This window comes from Oreochromis aureus, linkage group 7 (assembly GCF_013358895.1).
Source record: "Oreochromis aureus strain Israel breed Guangdong linkage group 7, ZZ_aureus, whole genome shotgun sequence".
Classification (NCBI taxonomy): domain Eukaryota; kingdom Metazoa; phylum Chordata; class Actinopteri; order Cichliformes; family Cichlidae; genus Oreochromis; species Oreochromis aureus.
Window position 1 is genome coordinate 27,363,202 of NC_052948.1, and position 25,583 is coordinate 27,388,784.

At 37.7% G+C, this 25,583-nt stretch overlaps 1 protein-coding gene across 3 annotated transcripts in view; it reads right to left on the reverse strand.

The window, feature by feature from the left end:
- Window positions 1–6,895: 6,895 nt before the first annotated feature.
- cadps2 (Ca++-dependent secretion activator 2) overlaps window positions 6,896–25,583 on the reverse strand; it is a 142,297-nt gene continuing 123,609 nt past the window's right edge. For all 3 annotated transcript variants that reach the window (XM_039615160.1, XM_031742037.2, XM_039615161.1), the window contains 3 exons: window positions 20,445–20,552; window positions 10,890–10,994; window positions 6,896–10,227 (listed from right to left, as the gene is read on the reverse strand). In XM_039615160.1, the coding sequence (XP_039471094.1) occupies window positions 10,057–10,227; window positions 10,890–10,994; window positions 20,445–20,552 (384 nt within the window). In that variant the 3' untranslated portion in view covers window positions 6,896–10,056. The remainder of the gene's footprint in view (window positions 10,228–10,889; window positions 10,995–20,444; window positions 20,553–25,583) is intronic.

The window sequence follows — 25,583 nt, forward strand, 5'->3', positions numbered from 1 at the left end:
AAGTATTAAACGACTTATCATTTTTAATAGAAGTTATAATAATAGTAGTAGTAGTAGTATAAGCGTATAATGTGATGTTGGGTGTGCGTAAACACCCCCCCCCCCCTCCACTAAATATCCTAAAAATTAGAAATGTTCCCACATTGTTGTATTTTTCACAAATAAATAAATAAATATATACAACACAGTTATACTTACATTAGCTACTAAGATCTTCAGATCTGAGCGTCAGGCCACGTCTCCTGTCATATACTGAAGCATCACAGCAGCAGTTTTACTCTATTTAGCCAAGTTTCCTTTTTGCTTCTTTTTGCTAGAAACACCGCAGGACTAATTATATTATAAGTCACGTTCTGAGAGTTATTATCATTTTTATTCTTATTTTTATTATCATTTTCATTAAGCAACACATTAAATCACTTCAAAATATTGTGATGTCTGTCAGTTAATTAAATTTACGTCTAAATAATTAGCCATAATAATAATAGCAATATTAATAACTATTATTATAAATTATTGTTGTTGTTGTTGCATCATTGATTTTTTTTCCCATAAAGGCTTCTTATGCCAGAGCCTCAAATACACCACTGTCGTGTTAGCGCCGCATAGACGCTACTTCTGTGTAAACTGACTTTTCGCCACTTCCTATTTTGAACTGAGCTAAGAAACAATACTTTTAAAAATAATTATGAGTGTCATCATAAGGAGTAGGTTATTCTGCCAACCTACCCTGGATTTTCGCGGTGTTATTTTTTTTTCTGTTAATTTAGTTCTTACATTTTGTTCCTGAAACATTAATTTCACTTAACTTTATTTCATACTGTGCAACTAAATTTATTTCTTAAAATAATAACTTTAGAAGTAGAACTCCAAACCTGTTCTGTTTGTTTTATTTTATCCTCCTCACACAGTTACAGGAGAAAGTATTTGTCTTTACCAGTTTCTGAACAGAATGCCAATAAAATGAAAGTCAAAGTCTTGTTGATTTAATGGTACTTCTTTTGATTAATTTGTGACGGATTTATTTTGAAAATATTTTGATTTTTTTTTAATTTAAAACATTTTAAATGAGAACATAATATAAACAATACCATGAATTTGACTAAGAATTATCGTGATATTAGTGACCTGGAGAACGTGTGTCCTACCCTCTGCTGACTCAGATTGTCTTATTAATTTTTATGTGAGTGATACATGTTTTGTGAGTTTTTAGTTGTTATGATTTATTGAGGTTTTTATTACAAAAAAGAAATTAATCCTTAGACTTTTAAAAAACTTTCTGGTCTGTCTGGAAAATACTCAGATCTCCATCATGCTTGTTGTGTTAGTGACCTATTGAATAAAGATGCTACATATCCAATACTGTTTCTCAGATTTTAGATGATTTTCCCTGAAACTGAAAACAAACATTAAATGACACAAATACACATGTACACATACCTAACCATAACCTAATTGTAACCCTGACGCTAAAACCACATTTTGAGTCTCAAAAATGCCTTCAAACCAGGATTTTGGTCCCCACGAGGGCTGTTTGTCCCCACAAGTATAGTAAACTACCAATTTTTGGTCCCCACGAAAATGTTAATAACCGTCCACAGACACACATATAGTCTAAAATTGTGATACACCTTCTCATTCGTTTTTTCTTTATTTTTACTACTTTCTACATTGTAGATAAAAACTGAAGACATCATATGAAGATATATGGAATCATGTAGCAAAGAAAACATTGATAAATACCTCTAAATATGTCTGATATGTTAAATTCCTGAAAGTAGCTCTGTTGACAGCGCTACAAACCCTTGGACTTCTCTCAACGAGCTTCATGATGTAGTCACCTGAAATGGTTTCACTTCACAGGTGTCACTTGTCAGCATTCATTTGTGGAATTTCTTGCCTTCTTAATGGGGTTGGGACCATCAGTTGTGTTGTGTAAAACTCAGGATGGTCCACAGGTGACAGCCCCATTTGACAACTGTTAGAATTTAGCTGACTGCTCTTCCATAATATAAGTAAAGAGAAATGAAAATCCATCATTACTTTAAGAACTGAGGGTCAGTCAAAGTTGCTAAAACTATGCAACTGCCCTTGGGGACACATTCAAAAACCATCAAGCGCTACAATGAAACTGGCTCATACGAGGACCGCCCCAGGAAAGGAAGACCAAGAGTCACCTCTGCTGCTGAGGATAAATTCACCAGACTCAGAAATCACAAGTCAACAGCACCTCAGATTAGAGCCCGGATAAATGCCACACAGAGTTCCAGTAGCAGACTCATCTCTACATCAACTGTTCAGAGGAGACTGCACGAATCAGGCCTTTATGGTCAAATAGCTGCTAAGAAACCACTACTAAGGAAAAGCAACAAGCAGAAGAGATTTGTTTGGGCCAAGAAACACAAGGGATGGACATTAGACCAGTGGAACTCTGTGCTTTGGTCTGATGAGTCCAAATTTAAGATCTTTGGTTCCATCTGCCGTGTCTTTCATGAAAGGGTGCACGGATGGTCTTTACATGCATGGTCCCACTGTGAAGCATGGAAGAGGGACTTTCTAAAAGTACCATGGGAGGAAGAGCCTTCAGCTATCAGGCTCCTTTCCTGTGTTCAAAGTTGGTACCATAAAATTTTTATGCAGTCAAGCAGAAAATATTATGAAAAGTATTTCCGTTATTAGTTTTCTCAGTTTTATATTTAACTCTCTTTGTTAGTTTTGGTACATGTAGAAGTAGACTCACGTGGTTACAGATTTTCAGTTTCTTGTGTTTCAGTTTTGTGCTACCCTTTTCTTCCCTTGTATCTTGTTGAGTCACGTTAGTTTCTGTGTTATTTTGCTAGTTGTTTTCTTTTTGTGCCTTGTATTTAGTTTGACTTTCTTTGTTTCGTTATCTGTGATTAGTTTTAGCTGTTCATGTTTCTGCAGCGTTTCCACTCCCAGTGTGTGTGTGTGTGGCCACAGTTATCCTTGGGTTTCTGTAGATGGATTATTTTAGCTTTCCATTGTCTTATTCTACTCATGACTTGTTTTAGTCATTTACATTCCAAGAGGTAAACTAAAGTTCAGAGGACATATGACCTTGTAATTAATCAACAGGGCAAAGCGCACACAGCACACACAATGAACACACTGGTTCATTGTGTGGATGTTACACTTTGCCTCTTTAGGTGTGAAATGCACACATGCAGAAGTTGCATACCAGGAGGGGGAGATAATATATTTAAAGCAAAAATGTTGCTGACCAGGAAAGGTATGAAGTACATTCCAGGCTCCTTCTTTGCCAGTTAAGAGTAAGCTAGATGGTAAATGAATTTATATGTAAACGTGTTAGTAATGTCTCTTTAAACGCTTGTTTTCATTTTGGCTTGAGATAAAACATTACCCACTGATGGAACTCAGCTTACTCTAACTTCTGCATGCACGTCCATTTCACGCTTACGTGAGACAAAGCATGACGTCCACATGGTTGACCAGCTTGTCTTTTACATGCTTTGCTGTGATGATGGGTTAAATTTTAAAAAATGAAGATGAGCTAATTTAAAAAGGCTGGTAACAAAAAAGAAAACAAAAATGATTTGTCTTTGAAGAATGAAAATATAACTCAATTTATTTCCCCAACTGAAATACACCTTTCCCTCCTATAACAAATGTATCCAAAAGGCTTTAAACAACAGCCTGGTTAGGTAGCCTAACTGGTGTTCCACTGCCATCATCACAGTAAGTGATGCTAAACAAACCAGAATTCCACATAGTTTTAGCTGTTGCAGCCAAACACTCCAAGCTATTAATTGATTTATACTTAGTTTATCAGTCTTTAAGGCTACCATCAAGCGAGTAATAAGATGCCTTTTCAAAACAGAAGGTAACATTCGCCAGATATATACAGTCATTAGTCAGAATGTTTTGTCAGACTTCACCTTTACCAAGAACCACATGTTTTCAGTTTGTGTACAAGCTCTACATCCAGTGCTGTATGAAGATGTGTCTGGTTCCTCTTGAACATCTCCAAAAATTTCACAAGATGAGCTATTCCATATTCCACACTTCACATTTGCAAGTCAACAGATGCATCAGGGGAGGCTGTGGCTCTCTGGCTGTCATGGAGTATTTGTTCCCTTTCACTTGTGGCTTTCATGACTCGCAGTTTGTCTGCATAGTCCAGAAATTTCACTATCACGACCCGGGATGGCAGGAGACCATATCTCTACTTTAGCTCCACTACCAATTCTGCATGCTGTTATAATCACTTGGGGTCTAGGGAAGATGTTATCACTAAGTCCTCATGGATCCACTTTTTGAAGAAAGTACACCAATAAGCACCTTGGCCTTCCTCCGAGAGAGAGAGCCCAACCAAATATTGAACAGCAATTCCAGTCTTCCAAGTCATCAATTTTACATTGTAGTATATTTTATGGCAGTAGTTTAGTTTCTCAGAAACATTGATATCACTTTTCTTAGTTCTGGTCAGTTTAGTCACTATACCCAATAATCACAAAGTGAACAAAATCATTGAAAATCTTGCAAATTTATTAAAATTAAAAAACAAAACCATAACATGTACAGTAAGTATTCACAGCTCAATACTTTTTAAAGTACTTTTGACAGCATTTTTTAGGCTCAGGTGTTTGTGAGTATGACACTGCAAGCTTGGCAAACCCATTTTTGAGAGGTTTCTCCAATTATTCTTTGCAGAACCTCTCAACCTCCATCAGGTTGAAAAGGGAGCCTTAGTGAACAGCAATTTTCAGATCTCTCCACAGATGTTCAATTGGATTCAAGTGTGGCTTCTGGGCCACTCGAGGACATTCACAAAGTGGTTCTGAAGCCACTCCTTTGTCATCTAGTCTGTGTACTTAGGGTACGTAAGGTTCTCCTTTCTCCACAAAGCAATACTGGAGCTCTGTCAAAGTCACCATTGGGATCTAGCAGGTTCTTGGTCACCTCTCCGGCTTTCTACCCCAATCAGTCAGATCGGCCAGGTAGCAGGCTCTGGGAAGAATTCCTGGTGGTTCCTTTTCCATTTACGGATGATGGAGGCCACTGTATTCACTGGGACCTTCAATGCTGCAGAAGGTTTTTCTCTACTGTTTCCCAGATCTATGTCTCCATACAATTCAGTCTCAGAGGTCTACAGACTTGGACTTCATGCAACTTTATATCCTGTCAGATATGAAAATTATCCACTTTCGACTTTGCACTGCAGAGTTCCCACATGACACACCTCATTTCTGTTTAAAACTAAAAATTGTTTCTCATTTTACCCCTTTATTCTTTAATATTTTGTGTTCCGTAACTAGTCATATGAATTGTTATCTGGAAAATCCTTCAATTTTCCATTATTTTTTTTTATCCCTTATATGACACTTAAAAATCAACAGGACAAAAAAAAAAAAAGCCACATTCCCCAAAAATGCTGTATTTGTCCATTTTAAATAACTCAGTCTTTTAAAACTACTTCAGTCTGAACTATAAATATTAAATGTTAATTAAGTTTTTGCATTTTAACCCTTTAAAGACCAGTATGCTTACATAGCTACACTACAACAAAATGATTTTGATAAAATACATTTAAGGAGTTTATGATTATCCATGCATTTTTAGTTTTTCTACAGTGTCAAATTTTTTATTTTTTTTTTAAACAAAAACTGACACTCAAGGACCTAGCGGAAAAAATGCCACCTTCCCACAAACATTTTTTCCCACTTTAAATGACACAGTTTTTTAACACTACTTCAGCCTGAAATATAAATATCAAATATTAATTATAGCTTTTGGATTTGAACCCTTTAAAGAAGAGTGACTCCAGCTGAGGTGGAGCAGAGGCTGCAAATGGACAGGCTGTGGTTTTTCCATGTAAGGTTCACACATGGTGCTGCCAGCTCTTCTCTTTCTATCTGTGCAAAAGTCACAGTGTCCTTACATTTGCTGACGAGAGGGGATTGCAGTGGCACGCTGCAGATTTTAATTGATTATATTTTTGACCTGGAAATATTGTCCAAAATGAGCGTCCCTATATAAGCCTGCCCTCTGTGTGTGTCAACATAAGTTGCTGAGTGTTTCCCATGGCCACAGTTTCAGTTTCATCCATCAGCAGTAGTGCACAGATAGTGCCATGGTGTTTAGGTCCTGGGATTAAACGTCTGGCTGCTGGGACGTAGCAGAGCATACGTCCCATATGGAGATGAAGGAGTCCATCCAGTCACTGTTTCAACCATCTCCTCTACACACTCACCTTCAGATGAGTCAGAGTTGGACCCCAGCTGGTCTGTTTCTACCTCTGAAGCCTCGTTCATATCAGCCTCAGAGGAGGATGAGGTGCCATTTTTACACTCATAGTGCATGATTATTTCCAGAGCCTCCTGTGTGCTCTAAAGTCTTGGCATCTCCAAAATGACTGATCCTGCACTACTGCTCATACTTCTAACTATGGCTGCAGGGCAGCTGCATAAACTACTTAACATAAACAAATGCATTTGTTGATGTCAAGATAAATGTGGGATCAAAAATTGTATTTACAATATTTTTCAATATTTACTTGAAAAGTAGCTTAGTTTTTGCGTAGCTTAACCATTTGAGCCAACTTAAAGAACTCAGTGACAAAACAACTATAAAAGAAAATAAAAATGTATATCTTCTGGCAAATATTAGCTATATTCACTCAGTACAGCCAAAATAGCATGAATATAAAAAAAATGGAATTAAACAAATTGCCCCCAGGATTCTCTAAAGTTATTCACAGTTAGAGGTTTCACATGTTATTTTACATTTTACATGTCAATTCAGTCTAATTTTGTAACTCATATTTTGATATTTAATGCATTTAAAAATAACTGGAAAATTTAGTAAAACTTAGCAGAAATATATATATATGACTCAGAAAAAATGAATATCAAACTCAAAAGCAGCTTTATTACTCAAGAACTTACAAAATAAACAAGATGGAAACCAGGAACAATTAATCAAAAACCAAATACACAAATCATTGAGGAAAACAACGAGGACTCAACTGTACACAAGAAAATGTGGGAGGCAACAGCTGGGCAAAACAAGACAGGTGAACAGAATAACTAACGAGAAAAGGGGAAGCAAAACTTAACACAACACACACAAGACGAGGAACTATCAAAATAAGACTAAGACGTGAACCTCCCACAGTGACAGAGATAAACATGGAGACACGACTAACACTATCATACTGAACGGACTAGATGCAGAGATGAAGAGCCATCATATAAATTAGGTCTCAACATCCAAAAGAGCAAATCATGAGCTCACAGGAAAAAATCAAAATATCTTAAAATTCAAACCGCCGGGTAAAAGACCCAGGACTAGGACAGACACAAACATGATCAGAGGGTTAAATTAACTGGCAGATTATTGCAAACATTTGATCTGAAGAATACACTGAAATCAATATGTAGCAGAGCTTCTGACATGAACTTCAAACATTGCAGCTCGGCTCTTGAAGGATGACTACAAATCACATTTTAAATTGCACAACATAATTTATAAGCATTTAAGCATCGAAATTATTATGTATGATATTGTTTTGCTTTTTAAACAGGAATTGGCTCATTGGTGTGGCGAGGACAATGGAAAGCTATGTTAAATATACAGTTGGAATTTGCTAAAATTGGCAGCTGCCCACATGCACAACCCAAATGCCTTCTGGAGAAAGGTTTATGGCCAGATGAAACAAATAGAGCTATTTGGCCACAATGACATGAATGACAACAGGTATACTGGGAGGAGTAACTGTGAGGCCTTCAAAACTAAATATACTGTATCAACTGTCAAGCATGCTCTGGGGCTAAAGAGTATGATGGCATTGAAGCATGCCATTATTCTGGGGCTATTCTGCTGCCAGTGGTACTGGTACAATGGCACTGGTGCACAAAGTGGATGGAACAAGAAGGACTACCTCAAAATGCTGCAAGATCACCTGGTGGTTGAAACCTGGACACAACTGACCTTCCCAATGATGAAATCACCCCATTTGATCATTTTAGTCTTAAGGAGCTTGATCACTTGAGAGTTAATTGTTCAATTGTCATTTCAGTGGTCCACTGAAACTAACACTACTGACGAAAACTGGGCCGTGAAATCAGTTTCTTGATCATTAATATACAAATTGTCATGAGCATTGATCAACATCCACTGATCAGTTTCAGTCATTATCCAAATGTACTGTTTATAAGGTTGGGGAAACCTGCATTCAGCTGAGACTGAAGAAGTCACTCAGATGAGTGATGAACTCTTCAACTACAAACTCTACATGCAAACAGAAACAACTTTTTGGGTTTTCCTTACCTGGATGATGCATCAAGACATCAGTAACTTAAATTTGCTGATGTGAAACCTAAGCAAAGACGAGCTACAGGTGCCTTTGTCAGCATCTACATGTAGCCACACCCCTAAAAATGCATTACTTCAATACCAGTTGAATGTGTCCATTCACTTACCATGAAGGGAGAAATTAGCTATTAGCTTAGCAATTTTTTCATGTGCAGAGAACCATTGTAGTTTGTACTGGATAATGCAGCACATGGCTGAATGAAATAAATAACTAGCAAACATTTTGTTTTAATCTGGGGTACAGGCATTTCCAATGTTACAGCTGTGAGCAAAGACATTATAGAAAGCGCCTCCAATTGCTAAGCTTTACGATGCAAAGTTGCACCAGAGTACAGCTGTATGTCCATAAATTAAACAGCAGAGAATCTGGGAAGCACTGATAGTCACATCTAATGCATTAGTGCGTTCTGTCTATCATTCACACACATTCATACACTGATGACCAAAATCGGAGAGCAACTTGGGGTTGAGTATCTTGCCCAAGGATACTTTGGCATGTAGACTAGAGCAGCCAGGGATGGAACCACCATATTTCCAATTGGGTGACTGTACCTCCTTGCTGATAGTCACCCCTATAATGAAGTAAGACTATGTAGAGTAGAATAGAAATAATACACCCATAACAACTAAATATTGTTAACATAACTTGGGCTTTTGCCAGACTGACTCACCTCCTTTGCTACGACTGGTTATTGTGTTGTTAGCTCTATCATGAGGTGGACTGGAAAACACTCACTGCATCTCATATTGCATATTTGTGTGAATGTGTGTAAACTCTATATTACATATAAACACTATATAGTATAGTGTATAGCTATAGTATATAGCTACCTGCAGTGAACTATACTTACCAGGATGGTTTATCAGTAGTGGCTAAAAAAGGTCCACAGTTTCCAACTTGGCTATGTAGTGGAAACGGGGGAATCAGTAACCAATTTTTAGCTATAAGGAAATGATAAGCTGTCATTATGTATTTTTTGTGTTTAGCCCTCCCCTCTAAATGCCAAAATTGCACATTATTAATATAGAAAGTTTTGTACTTTATCACTTGGTGTGACTCAGAAGGATTAAAGATTTTGAGATACTTTCCCTCAAACCACCAATTAAAACTCCAGCTGACCTTGAGTCTATTTGTACATCTACTCTGACTCTAATTTCTGACCCATTTGACCCCTTTTGTACCCTATTACATTAAAAAAAATACTGCATTTCACTACATTTACTTCAGATTTATGTCTTTTTATTTACTGATTTCAAATTAAGATTTCAAGAATGCAAATGTGTGCACAGGTTGTGCATCACTATGTTATAGAAATAAATTGTATATAATTGTAAATCAGACAAGAACTGAAACAGTGGAAAAAACACCATGGAGATGTAAAACCAAAACTTAGAGGTTTCTGAATGCCAAGAGTGTCAACAGGTGTTGATTAGCTGTTAGCAAAACAACTACAGCAGAATAGAGCATCTCTCTGGCTAATGCAATCTAGCACTAATTGATAACTTGTCCTTGTTAAAACACCACAGCAACGTTTCAGCCACAGTACAAGAAAAAAATCTGTTAACTATTCTTTCAGGTTTGTGTGCACTACTTGGTGAAGTGTAGTAGTGTGTCACAGACTGCAATCGAATGTCCGTTAGAGAGGATGATAATCAAGCAGTAACCGATTGTGTGCAGAGAGAACGTGTGCATGTGTGTGTTTAGTCATCCTCTACATCACTGTCTCTCATGCTGATGCCCGGTAGGCCATCACCTGCCTTGACAGCCATAGTAGCCTCCTCCATCGTCAGCCTGTTGTAGATGGTTTCATAGCTTTTGATGTTCAGTGTGCTGTCCTGGACTCCCTGCAACCTGAAGTCATGATAGGTCTTCTGTTGAGGTGAGAGGAAGATAAAAAGAGAAGGAATATAAAAAAAATACAGAAACCATCTTTGGAATGTATTAAGCAGGATAAGGTGTGTGCCATTCACTGTTCGAAAGGACAAAAGCAGGAAGACTGAGGCCCAAGGACGTGCAGTCTTTTATGTGCCATACCAGGGCGACAGACGATAGCATGCAAGGAAGAATGTTTGCACCTTACATGAGGGCTATTATGATTCGTTGTCTCATTGCTTTCAAGTTAAACTCTGTATATCAGCAACCAATGAAAAGACAAAGAGAGCTGGAAGCAGCAACAGCCCACAGTTGAGCATTTTTTTTCCTTCACGTCTCCCCGCCTCTTCACACTGCTACTTTCAAGGACACGTCAATGCGGCTCGAGTTGTCTTTATTATTTCTCCCTTTCCCTTTTTGTCAGATCTGACTGTTTTTGCACAAATAAGCCAGATTCTAAGATGTTCCTTTAATTGAATGGAGCCAGTCTCAGGTTATTCACTTCAATTTTTTTAAACATTAAAGAAAAGATGGCTTAAAATGTGGTAGGTAAACGTAATAGGTCATTTTGAATGACAAACAACCCCTTTTGGAAAAATGGACATCTTTGTCTCTCAAACGGTCAGGCTTGGTCTCTCTTACATACTTCATGTTTATTTACCTTAACGATCTTGATGAGTGTTTTCAGCTGGTACATGTGCAGCTGCAGGTCCAGTCTGTCAGTCAGCCAAACACATATTGCCTTCATGGAGTCAGTGTACCATTGCTGTAAGAAACAGAAACAAACCAAACAGGACAAAGATAATTATGAGAAGAGAAAACAATAGCTAGGGATAAGTCGAAGGCCCAAACTATCAGTTGTAAATATTTATCAGTTTGGCTGCTTCAACACAGGACAATGACACAAGTAGATTTTAAATCAATCAATCAAGATGTTTTGGAAATGCAGAAATGCTTTGTTTCAAGGGGGCTAACAAAAGCATTGATTTGAGTATTTCGAAATTACAGCCATTTTTCTACAAAGTGCTGATCGTCAGAGGTTCAAACGTAATTGAACAATTTTAAATAAATTGGATCAAAATCGTTTGCATTCTATGAGTGCATGAAGTCCAGACCTGATGAACAACACCAGTTATGTATTTAACAACCAAAAAAAGCATACTATATTGGGTTGAGATCAGGTGACTGCTTCAGTGTTATTGTCTGACTTGATAGGGGTGACTCCATTTCACCCTATCACTAGTATCCTGCTCTGTCACACTAATCCTCTTCATATCATTCACTACAACCATGAATTTTCTCTGTGTTTTTCTTCTTCTCCATATTTAGCATCCTTTGTTCAATATATCCATCATCCCTTCTCTGCAAATGTCCAAACCATCTCAGCCTTACCTTTCTAATTTTGCTCAACCTCAGGCTGTTCCCCTGATGTATTCATTTCTGATCTCTTCTATTCTGGCCACTTCCAAGGAAAACCTTGACATTTTCAGCTCTACCACCTCCAGCTCTGTCTCCCAGCTTTTTGTTAGTGCCACCACCATTTTTAAACCACGGATCATAGCAGGTCTCACTACCATCTTGTAAGTCTCCACCTGCTATACTCTGCCTGGAATCTCCTCTTCATCTCTCTTGTGTACTGTCTCTTGCTTTGGAAGGTTGACCCCAAATGTTTAAACTCATCTGCCTTCACTATATCCACTCCTTGCATGTTCACCTGTCCAACTCTCTCCTACATACACATGTATTCTGCCTTGCTCCTACTGATTTCCATTCCTCTTCTCTCCAGAGAATACCTCCATCTCAGGCACCTCCGGGCTCACCTGCTTTCAACTGAATCAGAATTAGAAATGACTATTCATGCCTTTGTTTCTTCACAAGTGGACTATTGTAATTCATTGTATTTTATGTAGGTCAATGTACAAACACACACAGGACTTTATAAAACATGCAACGTTTTGCAAAATCATTGCAATCATTGCAAACATTGCAAACGTACATGACTTTGTAGCATTAAAATGAATAAGCCATGTAAAGATCTGTGTACTGGATTTTGTAGTATGTTTAAAGTGACCTTCGACTGCTAGAGCACATTCCTGGTGAAAGCTTTTTCAAGTCTGTTTTTGAAGTCAACAAGGGCAAGAAAATACTCTGAGGAGCATCTTTAAACATTTTTCCTTTCACTTGCAGCCATACCCCTGAAAAGATACTAATAAAAACTATACTATGTTAATTTAGCTACAAGAACAGTTTATGGTTTTCATACCTGTGTGTTCACCCTCAGATTAGTTTACATGTTAGCCGTTTGCTTGGTGACAGATCTAAAATGCCTTGCTTTAGTCCAGCTGACAACACTACAATGTAAGGTCAAAGGACATGTGCTAACAAAAGTGCAAAACTCAAAGAGGGTAAAACATTTATTTATTCAAAGGCACCAATTCACTGGTGAAGTCCTGAATACAAGGATAGAGTTCAGGGCTCTGCTTTGAACTTCAAAGAGTTGGAAAAAAAATCAGGTTCCTTCTTTGTAATGTTCATTAAATGATCTTCCTTCACACCTTCCACCAACAAGCCACAGCTGCAGGAAAATCAAACACACCTTTTCTCACCTAAAGAGCAATCCTCACTTACAGCAACATTCAAAATGCTGCTGGTAAAATGCACACACTGGGTGGCTTTATTCAGTTACCAGTCTTACAAGAATACTTGCGGAAATTGCTCTGACACAGTAATGACCCGTATATTCAGATCTGCTCTGAGAGATCACCGCCGACTTAATTCTGTACAATGGCAAGGACTGTAATTACCTTCCCATTTAAGAGAGAAAAACAGTCCAAAGGTTTTTCACACACTTGACAAAAGCCAAAACACATCCATGATTACTCAGCTGTCATGCAAATATTTGATTCATTCTATTGTGAAAGCAACCTGTAACCTCCTACATCCTGGCTCCTAATTATACCAAAGTAATAAGTTTTTCACTGAGTCTAAGTAGCTTAGCCTCGAGAAAATACAACAAAATACAAACTTAAAAATGAGAGTTTAAGTTCAGTCACAGTTCCTGATTTATTTTTCTGCCCAGGCTGCATTAAAGCATTTTCTCTCTTTAAAAGTCTTATCTTTTGATCTGGAAAGTAATCAAACGGTGAAAAATTACATGCTTTTTAAAAAAAAAAAAAAATCAACTTCTTATTTAATCAAGCATTTTACATTGCAAAAATGAGTTTGCCAAATTGTGCTACAGTGGAGTAGAAAAGCACTATACGAGAACCAGTCTATTTACCACAAGTAGATGGGAGACCTTATGTTTAAATAATTATTTTCAAATAATGTATCTTTAAATAATTTAAAAAATAACTGTAAGCTGATCAAAAGAGAACTACATTTTGCACTGCTGTATTCATTACTCTTGGACTAGATGATGACGGTTTTTTCTTGGGGAGCAGCATTGGAGCTGGTGACACCAACAGACTGAATAAAGGAAGGCTGGCTCTGCAATTGGCTGCAAATTTAAAACTTGAAATTTTTTTGAAATAGTTTTTGAAATAACTAATAATCAGGAGTTGGGCTCGACACCTTAGTTCCAGTGACAGGAACTCTGAAGGATTCAGCATACCAAGGACGTTTTGACAATTTCATGTTTCCAACTTTGTGGGAATAGTTTGGATGGCCTCCATCTGTTCTAACATGATTGTGCATCAGTACATAAAACAATGTTGTAAAGACCATGGATGAGTGAGTTTAACGTGGGAAAACTTGACTGGCCTGATCATTGTTTTTGGGCAATACCTTTGGGATGAATTAGGGCACACCTAAGTGGAATATCACTTTCTGATCTTACAAGCGCTTCTGGAAGAATGGTCATGTGGGTAGCAAGCTAAGCAAAGATGCTCAGACATCAAACCATCCAACCCCCAGCCCCAGCTCTTCCAAGGGGGTACCCAAGGCATTACTGAGCTAGCCGAGATTTTTCCAGCCTGTCTAGGGCCTGCCTAGGGTTCTCCTTCATCCCTGAGCCACTTCATCGATAACCATGTTGTGGATGTCTCAACCACCTTAACTGGCAGCTCAAGCAAATGATTGAGTGCCAGATGCCATTTGTGTTTCCTTCTATTAGTGATTTCTTTGGTCTCAACATTAAGTGAGGGTCGAAAATACGATAAAAAGCTTACACAAATTGCTACAGGCTTGTTGCTAGCTAGTTAGCGATGCTTCACACCTGTGTTACACTCCTAGTCTACATGTTTGAATAATTCAGCACTCCTTAGCTTTTGTTATCATATTTTGGACAGATGAAATCAGCTGCATGCTTACACTGAGGCCCAGAGTTACTGTAAATATCAGAATTATCTAGAAATTAAATGCTGTCATTTTAGATTTTAACATAAGACTCATAAACTCATGGGAGATAACACACTATTAGCAAAACACAGAATGAAAGAATTACAGATTAAAAGTTTTCAGTTGAAAATACAATTGAAGACCTTTTATCTTAAATCAGGTTTTATTTAATGCTGTCAGAGAAAATGTCGTGCCCTCTTCATGCAGCTCACTACATTCAATTCAATTTTAATTTGGCGACTCCAGTACAGAAGCTGTGCAGGTCTGAGATGAGCAGCTTTCCTAAACACCAAACTGAGTTACTGTTTATGCTCCTTTATAGTTACATGGATGTCTGTCTTTCACGTCACATTGCACAATAAGATAATTTAGTCTTTATGCTTTTTCATCATTTAATTTTGGATCAATTTAAAATTGACTCTAATATTAAATACGTATGCAGGATTAAGAGTGGGCATATAGGATGATTTCTCTGTTGTCACAAGGTGGGGTAGAGGTCTTAATCCAAGTGTGCAAGTCCTGTAATCACAAAGAGAAATTAATAATCACAAACTGTCAAATCTGAAGTTTATCCCTCAAAGCTGAACCCTTTCCTGTTCTGACGCACCTCAGGATCTGCCCTTACATTTCTTCAGTTTAATAGTTCTACTGATGTGCTGACATCAGCATATCAGTAATCAGTAATCACCGTTGTTGAAGTCCACACTTAAAAAAAAAATCTGGTGTCACTGTTCTTACAGATGTGGAGAGAGAAACATGCAACTGTTTGCACAAATTCAATAACTGAACACGGCTTTCCCCGACAGCCGACAACGGTCTCAGCTAGTTAGCTGTAGCACATTAATTAATGATTAGTTTCCAAAAACACATTTAACTTACCGGAAAAGTGCAACGGTGCCTCAGGTTCTTCTGTTGATTAGTCCAGTTTACTGCAGAACATTTTTCGCTGTCAGTTTGAAACAGTCAGTCCTGGTTTTGGAAAATAAACTGGGCCTCCTCTCAGAATCACTACTGTATCTGCACTTCCCAAACAGAGGCAAGTTTTTCTGTGACTGCTGCTGCCATCAAAGCTGTCATGACCGACTGTACCCCGATTTTGCAGCATCGAGTTAAAAATTAGAATCAAACTTCTGACAAAGGAGACCCCATGGACACAAATTAGTGAGGAGATGAATTTTTCATTCCTAATTCTCCCTGTAGATATTAATAGTTAACCATGTCACACACTGCTCAAGCCTTTTAATTCAGCTGATTTTTTATTACTAATATACAATATAATATTATTACTAATATAAAAAGGCCCGTGTTTCGAACGTGTGATTTATAGAATATGATGCTGAACACTAAACAGAAATTAAGTATTTAAAACAAGATCAACCGTAAACATCTTTTTAGGTTAAATGGATTAACTGAACTAATTTCACTTTAGACACAATTTTTCAAAAATACAGTTTCATATGTGCTGACTGACTTTCTGTAAAAGTCACCGCGTGCTGCTGGTGACTGCTAACAGGTTAACACACATCTGCACATGTGTGGCTGCTTTGCCTCAAATCTAAATGCTGGCATGTTTTTGCAATTCATGTTGGCTTATAGCTCAGACTATTTACACTATTTTTTCCTCTATTATTCTAGACTAATTAAAAAAATGTTGCAAGCATGTTTTTTAACCTAAATTGTAGCACATTATTCTTCAGTTTAGTTTGCATCACCTCATTTATGTGCGTCTGCTTGTGTCCTTATGCCGTCTCTGACAGTTCCTATGTGATTCCTAAAATTTGCTGTCATCCTTTTTACACATCTTCTATCCCTCTGTTATTTTCTCTTCCTCCTGTTCCTTCACAATCTTTTTTTAATGCTGCAGTTCACATAGTATCCTAATCAGCCTTGTACTCGTTATTAACAAATGCTTGAGGATGTTCAAATTACTGCATGACACCCTCTGATTTTCTGCTCCTCCTCCATTCAAGGAAACCTATATTTGAGTGTCTGGGAGGCGAGTTTCCAGAGTGAGTAATCAGCTGCCTGCTGGTTGCCTTGCGAACCGCACTAACCATCATGGAAATTGAGAATGAAGAAGGTCCTTAATTGAGATGATTAGAGGATAAGAGTGAAAACAGATGGAGGGAATAAGCACAGGAAGGATGGGGGAACGAGTAGGTATGCAATGGTCTTGTAAAAATTATGTGAAGAAATGGGGGTATGCTTCTCTGGTGCCAAAACGATTTGAACATTTGAGATATATTCACGCTTCTGCACAATAAATGTTCCTCGGTTATAAAGTTGTACACTCCTGTATATAAAATGCCAGAGATGTTTTATTTCTGGGTCTATTTTTTGTTTCAATTGTTGAGATCTGCTTTTTTCCTTAACAAATACATGTTATGTTTTCTCACATGAGAAGAATTAAATGATCTAATATTTTGTTTTCTTTCTGAACTGAAACTAATATCAGAAATAAGGGGAAAAGAAAGAATCTCAAACATCTTATTTTGTTTTGAAGGATAAATCTGAGGTTGAATTAAACCTGTTTTGAAATAAATATTTTTTTAACTGTATCCAGGTCTGTCCTTGGTTTGTCAGTTGTTCCCTCCTAAAGTCAAGAACAGAGAACTGTGTGTGTGTGTGATGCACACAAAGATGCTCCCTGATGAGCACTTGTACACAAACAGACAGATGTTTGCATGCACAAGCAAAAGGGAAAAAAACCCTCTTAAGTGTGTTTACAGTTCATGTTGATTCCCCATCGTTTCATTTTGGTGTTCTTTGCTTTCATAGCCTTTTTCTTCCTCTTCTTTAAATCCATCAGTGTTGACAAAGCTTTTGTTTAAAAGGTGTGGCAAATGTAAATGAATTTGCCTTTGACTCACAAAGATCTATATAAACAAGGAAACTGCATACCCATATTGCTGCCGGCAGGGGGTCTGATGCTGCTGTCGAACAAAGGATTTGGTTCTTTGTTTACACACACAATGTATGTGCGCACATATATGTGTGTGTATGTGAGATACATGTTGAAGGGCTGAGTGGAGAAACCTCAAGGCCCCGCTGTCACCTCCTCCTTGGCGCATGACTGGGCGCTTCTGAGCTCTATTAGACTTACTCTCCTCAACCTCCCTTTTTCAAACACGCACACACACACACACACACACACACACACACACACACACACACACACACACACACACACACACGCACACACACACACACACACACACACACACACACACACAAAATTCAGTCCAGTGCAGATCGAGCCTCAGTCACAACACTCTGAACTCTCGGAGGAGGCGGTGGGTGGCAGAAATCCATCGCTCAGCTTCGTGCCGCTAATGTGTATGAAGGTCTGAACCGCCATGTCTGAGTTGCCGTGTTAACTAATGATGGCGAGCTGAGGCGTGTTTGACAACTTTCCGCTAAAATATTCTTAAAAATCTAAATCCAAGTGGGGGCGGTAGGTTATGAAAACGGACAGCGTGGGATAGAGGGATGATTAGACGGATGGATAGCTGGGTATGTGAAAGTGTTTTTGGCTCCAGCAGAGCAAGCCAAAAGCTCTTGATGTTTTCTAAGTGATAAACAGGTCAACAGAAGCAGTCAGTGTTTTCGGAACTAAGCAACCTGCTGCTGCTTCGAAAGAGGAGAATCAGTGTGTGCAAACACCTGACTGTGAGCTCTGTTTGCAGAGATTTTAGAAGCATTTACTGTATATATAAGATTCCTATGAACAGATCAGATACTATTCAAAATTATTTTCAGTTCCTGGTTTGCATGTCTTCATGTGTGCACATTAAATCCATTTTTGTCTGTAATTAAACATTTTACATAACAAAAATATTGAAAAAGCTGAAAGTATGTCACATAAAGCACAGAAAATATCAACCACAAACTGACTTGAAACATGAGCATAAAATGTTTTGAGAACCACAGAATTAGTGGTCAGACTGGATTCACAGCAGTTACAAGTAATTCTAATGAGTACGTTCCTAATTTTATATCACCAGGGGAAAAATTGTTATTATAATAAACGTGTCATAAATGGTACAAATAGTCAAAGAGTATCAGAGAACAAATATCAAAGTTTTAATTCTAAGCCTGTACGTTGCTGCAGACTTATGTGCGTCTTTATCAAACAAACTGAAATGATTAGCTTATGCTGCCTGTTACTGAGCTTGAGGAATCCAGTTTTACTTAGTGTGTACCTGCAAACCACAGTGACATGTACACAAAGCTGCCTCATTTTTCTGAGACTTCTGTTTGGATGCTGACAGAACTTGGAACGAATAAGATGTTTTCTCGGTGGTACTGGTGATTAAGCGAGCACTTCTGTGTGCCACAGGTGGTAGAGCAGAGCATCAACTGTTTGCAGGTTTTGCAGTGCAATTCTGAATTCTTGACCACAACACTGATTTTGAAGAAGGTTTAACCATCAGAGCACAACACAGCTTCTGAAAGCAGCTTTACCTCCACTGGTGTGAGACTGCGTGACCATGAACATCACACGCACAGGAACAACAACAGACCGAAACAAGCTGGAGATACCGGAAGCAGGAACCATTACCCAGTATTCATGTTAATGAAACAAATTAATCAGGTAAGTGGCGCCATATAGAAACACGCAGTGGCCCACGGGGGCCCCGGGTGCCAAAGACTAAAATTCTGTCTTTTTTGTACATCTCATACAACCAATTATGGAGTGTGTTAGGAGACTCTTCATTTACAAATAGAACTGCAAATACATCATGCTATCAATTTTATAAAATATTTTCCCTCTGACTCTCCATCTCTGAGCTTTGTCAACAATAAAAAGAGAAAAAAAGTAGAAACAGTTCTACGTTTTTTAACCAATAGAAATGTTACATCAAAAATTACTACACTCAAGAGAATAAGGTTTTATTTCCAAAAGTACTGACTTGAAAAATGTATTATTTGGCCTTCTGCAATTTGCCATGGAGAAAAAAAGTCTAGCTCCACCATTGTAGGTGCCTAAAGGAATCAAACAATTGACTCTATAAGCAAAGTCTGAGAATAGATTCAAATCAGCAATTTAGTGACAGCTGAAGAGAGTATGAAAGCACTTCCTGCTGATAGAATTCATCACTCTTGAACCTGTTTTTCTTTATGAATCTACAGAAAGTTAAGAGAGAGGCAAACAGCAGAGGTAGAGCATGTGCTCAAAGAACAGAGAAAGAGACATGAAACAGAAACATATGTGCAAAGAGCTGAATGGCACACAAAACCTTCAAAACCTTAAAACATGACAAAGTGCTTGCCCAAAGGGAATATTGACCTTACAAAGTAAAGTTTCTAGAAATTGTGTTCAGTGTGATTTTGTGCTATATATGCAATGTAAGCAAATTTGTAAATGTCAAGTTGGCTCGGAGTGTTTTTTTTCGACTGAGAACAAATGCACTTTCATATTGCTGATTTGTTTGAAGCGTTAGGGTTAGCGTTCCTGCTGAAACAACCGCTGGCTGTGAAATAGTGCGGAGAATGTTAGACTATGTCTCCAAGACAGAAAGGCACTGATTAACTTACATTTATAGTTTTTACATAATTTTTACATCATATGCTAATAGATCTATGACTGTTGCCTCATTCAGCATACTCTATTAGCAGAGCGTTTAGATTTTAAATGGAGGAAAAATAAGGGGATTTGTCTGGTCCTGTTAAAAAAAAAAAGAATAAAGAAAAACTAACAAAAAAGCAACAACAATAAAACTAATTTTAAAAAGAAATTCTTTACATGTACTTGCTTGACCAATTTGCTATTTTGGGCTTTTGCACACAGAATTACAGATTATTGTTATACATAACTTTGTTAAAGTAGGAATATGAACATAATTTCATGCAAACTGGAAACAGTACTTGCACTTACATCAAATATGGTCTCAATGTAGAGCTCATCACTGACACCATGGCGCAGAATGTCCTGGTTCTGTCGTACAAAACTAATGTAAGTGTCAGCCAGATCCACCCTTGGTTTCTGCAGTACACAGGATAAAGGCAGGCCTGAAGGTAACTCATGGATGGCAGAGCATGAAAATACAATGTCAAACAATGTTACAAAAAGCAATTTTAGCACAAGGTTGAAACGAGACATAACTGGCATTAAATGTGAATAACTCAAAAAATAATGGTAGAATGAAATCTGCAGATACTCGGCTGGTTGTGCATGATGAGGTCTTCACACATTCTGAAATGTAGAGTGTTTAATGCAGTGAGGTGGAACACACATCCAGTGTGAGAACAAATAGCAATGCAAGCTAATACTCCTAGTGAATAAACCTTGATGTCTTGATCTTTTGATTGTTTGGTCACTTTGGATCCACAGTGCATCCACTCCAATTGTTCCACATTTTGTCATCTTACAGTCTTTTTCTTATAATGGATTAAATTCATTTTTTTTTTTCCTCAAAATTCTTCACACAATACCTGTTTCCACTGATCATCTGTCAGATGTTTTTACAACTTTACTGGAATTCCACCTGTAGTAAATTCAGTTGACTGGACATGACTTGGATAGGCAAATATACATCATATAGGACACCTGTCTATATAAAGTCTCATAGTTGACAGTGCATGTTAGAGGACAAACCAAGCCATGAAGACCAAGTGATTGTCTGTCGACCATCTTCCAACAAGTCAACAACTCACAGCCAAGATAATAAAAGAGTGGGTTCTGGACCACTCTGTGAATTTTCTTGAGTGGCCCAGACAGAGCACAGACTTGAACCACGACTGAACACTTTCACTTAATTAACTTAATATTCAGTAAAAGGACTAGATGTTACAGTCCCTGATAATGCATTGCTTTAAATGGAGAAAATCTTAAGGGATGGCTGTTATGAGGAAGGCAGCCCAGAAACTTTTACCAGCAGCACACATCGTTGTGTGTCTCAACTTTCGGTCTTTTACCCAAGCTCATCTACCATTTTTCCTCCTTGGTTAGGTTTAGCACTACTACATGCATCCCACTGGTCCCATGGATACTCTGACTACTAATGGTTAATAAAGCTTACTGAAGTTCCAGGAATAATACATTTAGATTGTCAGGTTTTCAGTAATACAAATCTGTGCTGCTGTTGACATGCCTTAAAAGATTATTTTGCGCAACACTTTAATTGGTGAAGAAAAGTGTCTAAAAAAAGTAAGGCACAAAATATACAATTTCACAAATATTTACTTCTGTAATGATAAAATATACATTTTCTTCACAGCAGAAAATTTAATGTATGTCATATAGTCTGTTTACTTATTGTTTATCAATGTCAAACATTGATGTGGCTCTGATTACATTTTTATTCGAAACATTAGCTCCTTGTAATAATCTTTTATAAACAGGTCATAGAGCGTTTGACTACTTATAAGATGCTTATTAAAGAAATATTACACATGAATAAAACTGTGTTATTAATAATAGCATAAAAAACATACTTGTAGACAATCATATACAGTTATTAGAAACTCAAATAGATAAGAGACTGTTTAAGCAAAACAATAAAAGCCTTAAGCTATTTTTAAGAGTCCTTTTACAATAAGAAGTTTTCTCTCACATTTAAAACTTCTATATGTCTATATGATCGGCTGACACAGTGGACAAACGCAGATGTTCTGGAAACTCCTGCTTGTACTCGTCATTAGTGGACATTAAATTTAAATGGCAAACATTCGGTTAAAATTACAGGGTGCAAATTAAACAATTATAAGGATAAAATGGTCTGAAGTGAATGAAAAGTGTATGATTTACTAAAATAATTTCTTCACAACAATTACAAGCAAAGCCTAACAATTGTTTTCGCTCAGGAAACGTTACCTGCTGCTTCTATGATAAAAAGAAAAAAAAATCCTGCCCTGGACATGCTGTCAGATATTACACCTGTAAAGCCAATTGTAATTGCCTCGACATCTTTCACAGCCATGTTTTCTGAGCTGACGTGCATTAGGCCCAAGAGGAGAGTTGTCATTCTGTTTTCTGTGCTGTACAAGAAAGCTAGAAACCTTCTGGCTTCACTTAAAGTCAACAGGCAGGTTGGATATGAACTCAATACTTATAATTGTAATATTTCATCAAAGACAGCATAAGAGTCACCAAATCATATCACAAAGTTTTATGAGCCTCAATATGGACAAAGTCCAGACAAGGTCACACTGTTCTCTCAAATACTTTCTAAATATGCAAAGTTGTGAGGGCCTCCAAGGTTATGCCTGACATTAAAATTGAGTGATTTGTCTGCATCGGTCCATGCAAATGAAGCATACATCCCTGTTTTTAAACACACTCGCCCACATAGACACCCGAGCAGCAAAGCTAACATAATTAACTTATTCGTCAAATAGTTGCCTGACAGTAAATTAATTGGCAACTACTTAAATGACAAATTAATTGTTCAAGTGATTTTCCAAAGAGGAAAAAAAAAGCAGTTATTAGATTATTGTAGCTTCTCAACTTTGACAGTAACTCTTAGAAGAAGATAATGTGACCTCTCTGGTAAGTTGAATGTCTTCTGGTAAAAACTGTCTCAGCAGTTGTTTCAAAGGTCTATCAGAGAATGACAGACTGGGGTCAGTCAGAGACGATTAGCTGTAATTCAGACCGACTACTGAAGAAGAAAACCTGCAGACACAAGAGGTTAAAGTGGGGTCACATGGCTGCAGGGGGACTGTTGTGTGTGATGAAAAGAAGAGAATGGAGTGTTATAGTTATCCTGAAGAAGTTACCCATGCACACCGACTGACAACCCTGTCATAATTCTCATAAGGCACTGGAGTGACCGGGGAGGTAAGTGTAGAAGTTCAAAGATGATACTCAAATGAGTATCGTCTCTGCAGACACTTTGAGGTCATGCCCACGTTGATGCAAATATATTTCAAACTTATTTTTGCAACTGTTTCTGTGGTATTTGTTGATTTCAGTTCAGAAATGCAGTTTTGTCAGATATCACCTGCACCTTTACTGTCAATGTGTCTTTTAGCATTGGCTCTCTGATACACAGTCCCGTTTTATAACCCTACATCGTCCCTACTGGAGAGGTGGAGGTGGCAGGAATCATAACACCATGTGGGCAGTTGACTTATTAAAATAGGTTAAATCACATGAAGTTCTCCTCTTTAACTACATTTTGATACCAGGTTCATCCCTTAGCTGTGATTCATTCTTGATAATATTGTTTTCTAATAAACTCATTTTTGATACTTTGAAATTCAGAGCCTTGTTTAAGAATATTTGAAATTCTTCTCTGATAGGGTTAAGTTCTTCTTCTGGCACAGTGTAGTATCATCCTACGTCTATCCTAAGACTGTGAACAATGGCAATGATCTCCAATCTCAGTATCAAAAACATCTTTTCTATGGTCCCAAAAATTGTTTACGACTTACAGATTCATAACTTTTGCAAGGCACATGCTACAGTGGATGCATACTGTCACATATTCTTCTAACTGATGCTGTAATATTTTATTTGTTTTGAATGTCTTCTGGTGATTCATAGTTTATCAGTTCTCCTGTATTAAGTTCATTCATGTCAGGAAAGAAACATTCTTTTTTATTTTACCACATTTTATTTTCTGCTTTATTTTCATAGTTATTTGTGCCTTGAGTTCAGTTTGACTTCCCCTTGTATCATTTCCCTGATTACTTGCTCCTGTGTTGTTCCCCAGCTGCATTCACTTCCCTTGAGTTGCCTGTGTTTGTAAGTAGCTTTAGTATTCTCCCTGTCCTCTTTCAGTGCATTTGTTATCTCTTCCCTTTGATGTTTCTGGTCATTTACAGTTTTATATGAATTGACCCATATTATTAAGATAGCAATAATAATCCAGCAATCCTAGTGATGGTGTGGCTGCATATCAGGAGGTTGAGCAGGTCATCTACTAATCGGTAGGTTGGTGGTTCGATCCCTAGCTGCTCCAGTCTGCATGCCAGATATAGACAAGATGCTCTATGAATGTGTGAATATTACACAGAAAGCAGTTACACAGAAAGAGGTGCTTGTATGAATGGATGTGAATAGGTGAATGAAGCAAATTGTATAAAGCCTTTGAGTCCTCAGGTACGGTAGAAAAACACTATATAAAACCAATCCATTTAGCAGAAGGGAAACCCTACAGTCAAAAAGTGTTCCTAACTTTACAAGTGAAATTCCACTAGAGCTAGGGAGTTGAAGATCTCATGACAAGGCCTGGATTTACTGCACGTGTGGTGGTCAGTTCATTTACTAGCACAGATATTATATGCAGCAAAGTTCCACAAGCAGGTTAAAATGTTAAAACCAGGAGCAACATCGCTTTGAACTTGAACATACACTCAATATCTGTTGATAACAACACATATTAAGGCCAATCAGTGCTGCATACATTGGCGTGAATTGGCTTGATGCCATGACAAGTCACGTTAATTTAGACCCAGATATCAGATGGCACCTTTAGAGATCTTATATCTATGAAAGTGCCATTTGGTACCAGTATGCCTTGGTGGGTCAAAACTGCTTATACTCATAAAAGACCAAATGCATAATATTCAGGTTGGTCATAGAGTCTGGGCTTAGGTATGAAAGAAAAACTGTCAGGTTCCTATACATCTATGCACATTTGCCACACAACCACAGATATATGGACAGGTTCAAAGTGTGCAAAGTACAGTTCTCCTGTATGAGGTACAACATTTAAGAGTGTGTATGTGTGTCACTGGCTACATGTAAATGCCCCTGGTGTCACTTGAGACATCAATTTTCCCTTACCCTCTCCTCCCCTTAAGGCTTTTCACAGTCATTCACCTCTTTTTCTTTTGTTCTGGCGAGGCGACAAAGCACCATGACAGATCACAGATGTCGGCACAGTTCCAGCCAACAGGATTAGAGATTCTCTTGTGTTAAACGACAGAAATGATAGACAGAGAAAACAGAGAAAAAGAGAAATAGTTTGTCACTGTTGTCCCGTTCTGCTCTCTCAATCTCCTTTACTGTTTCTTTAGTTTTACCTAAACACCAGTAATCCTCTCTGCATCTAGATAATGGATGTCT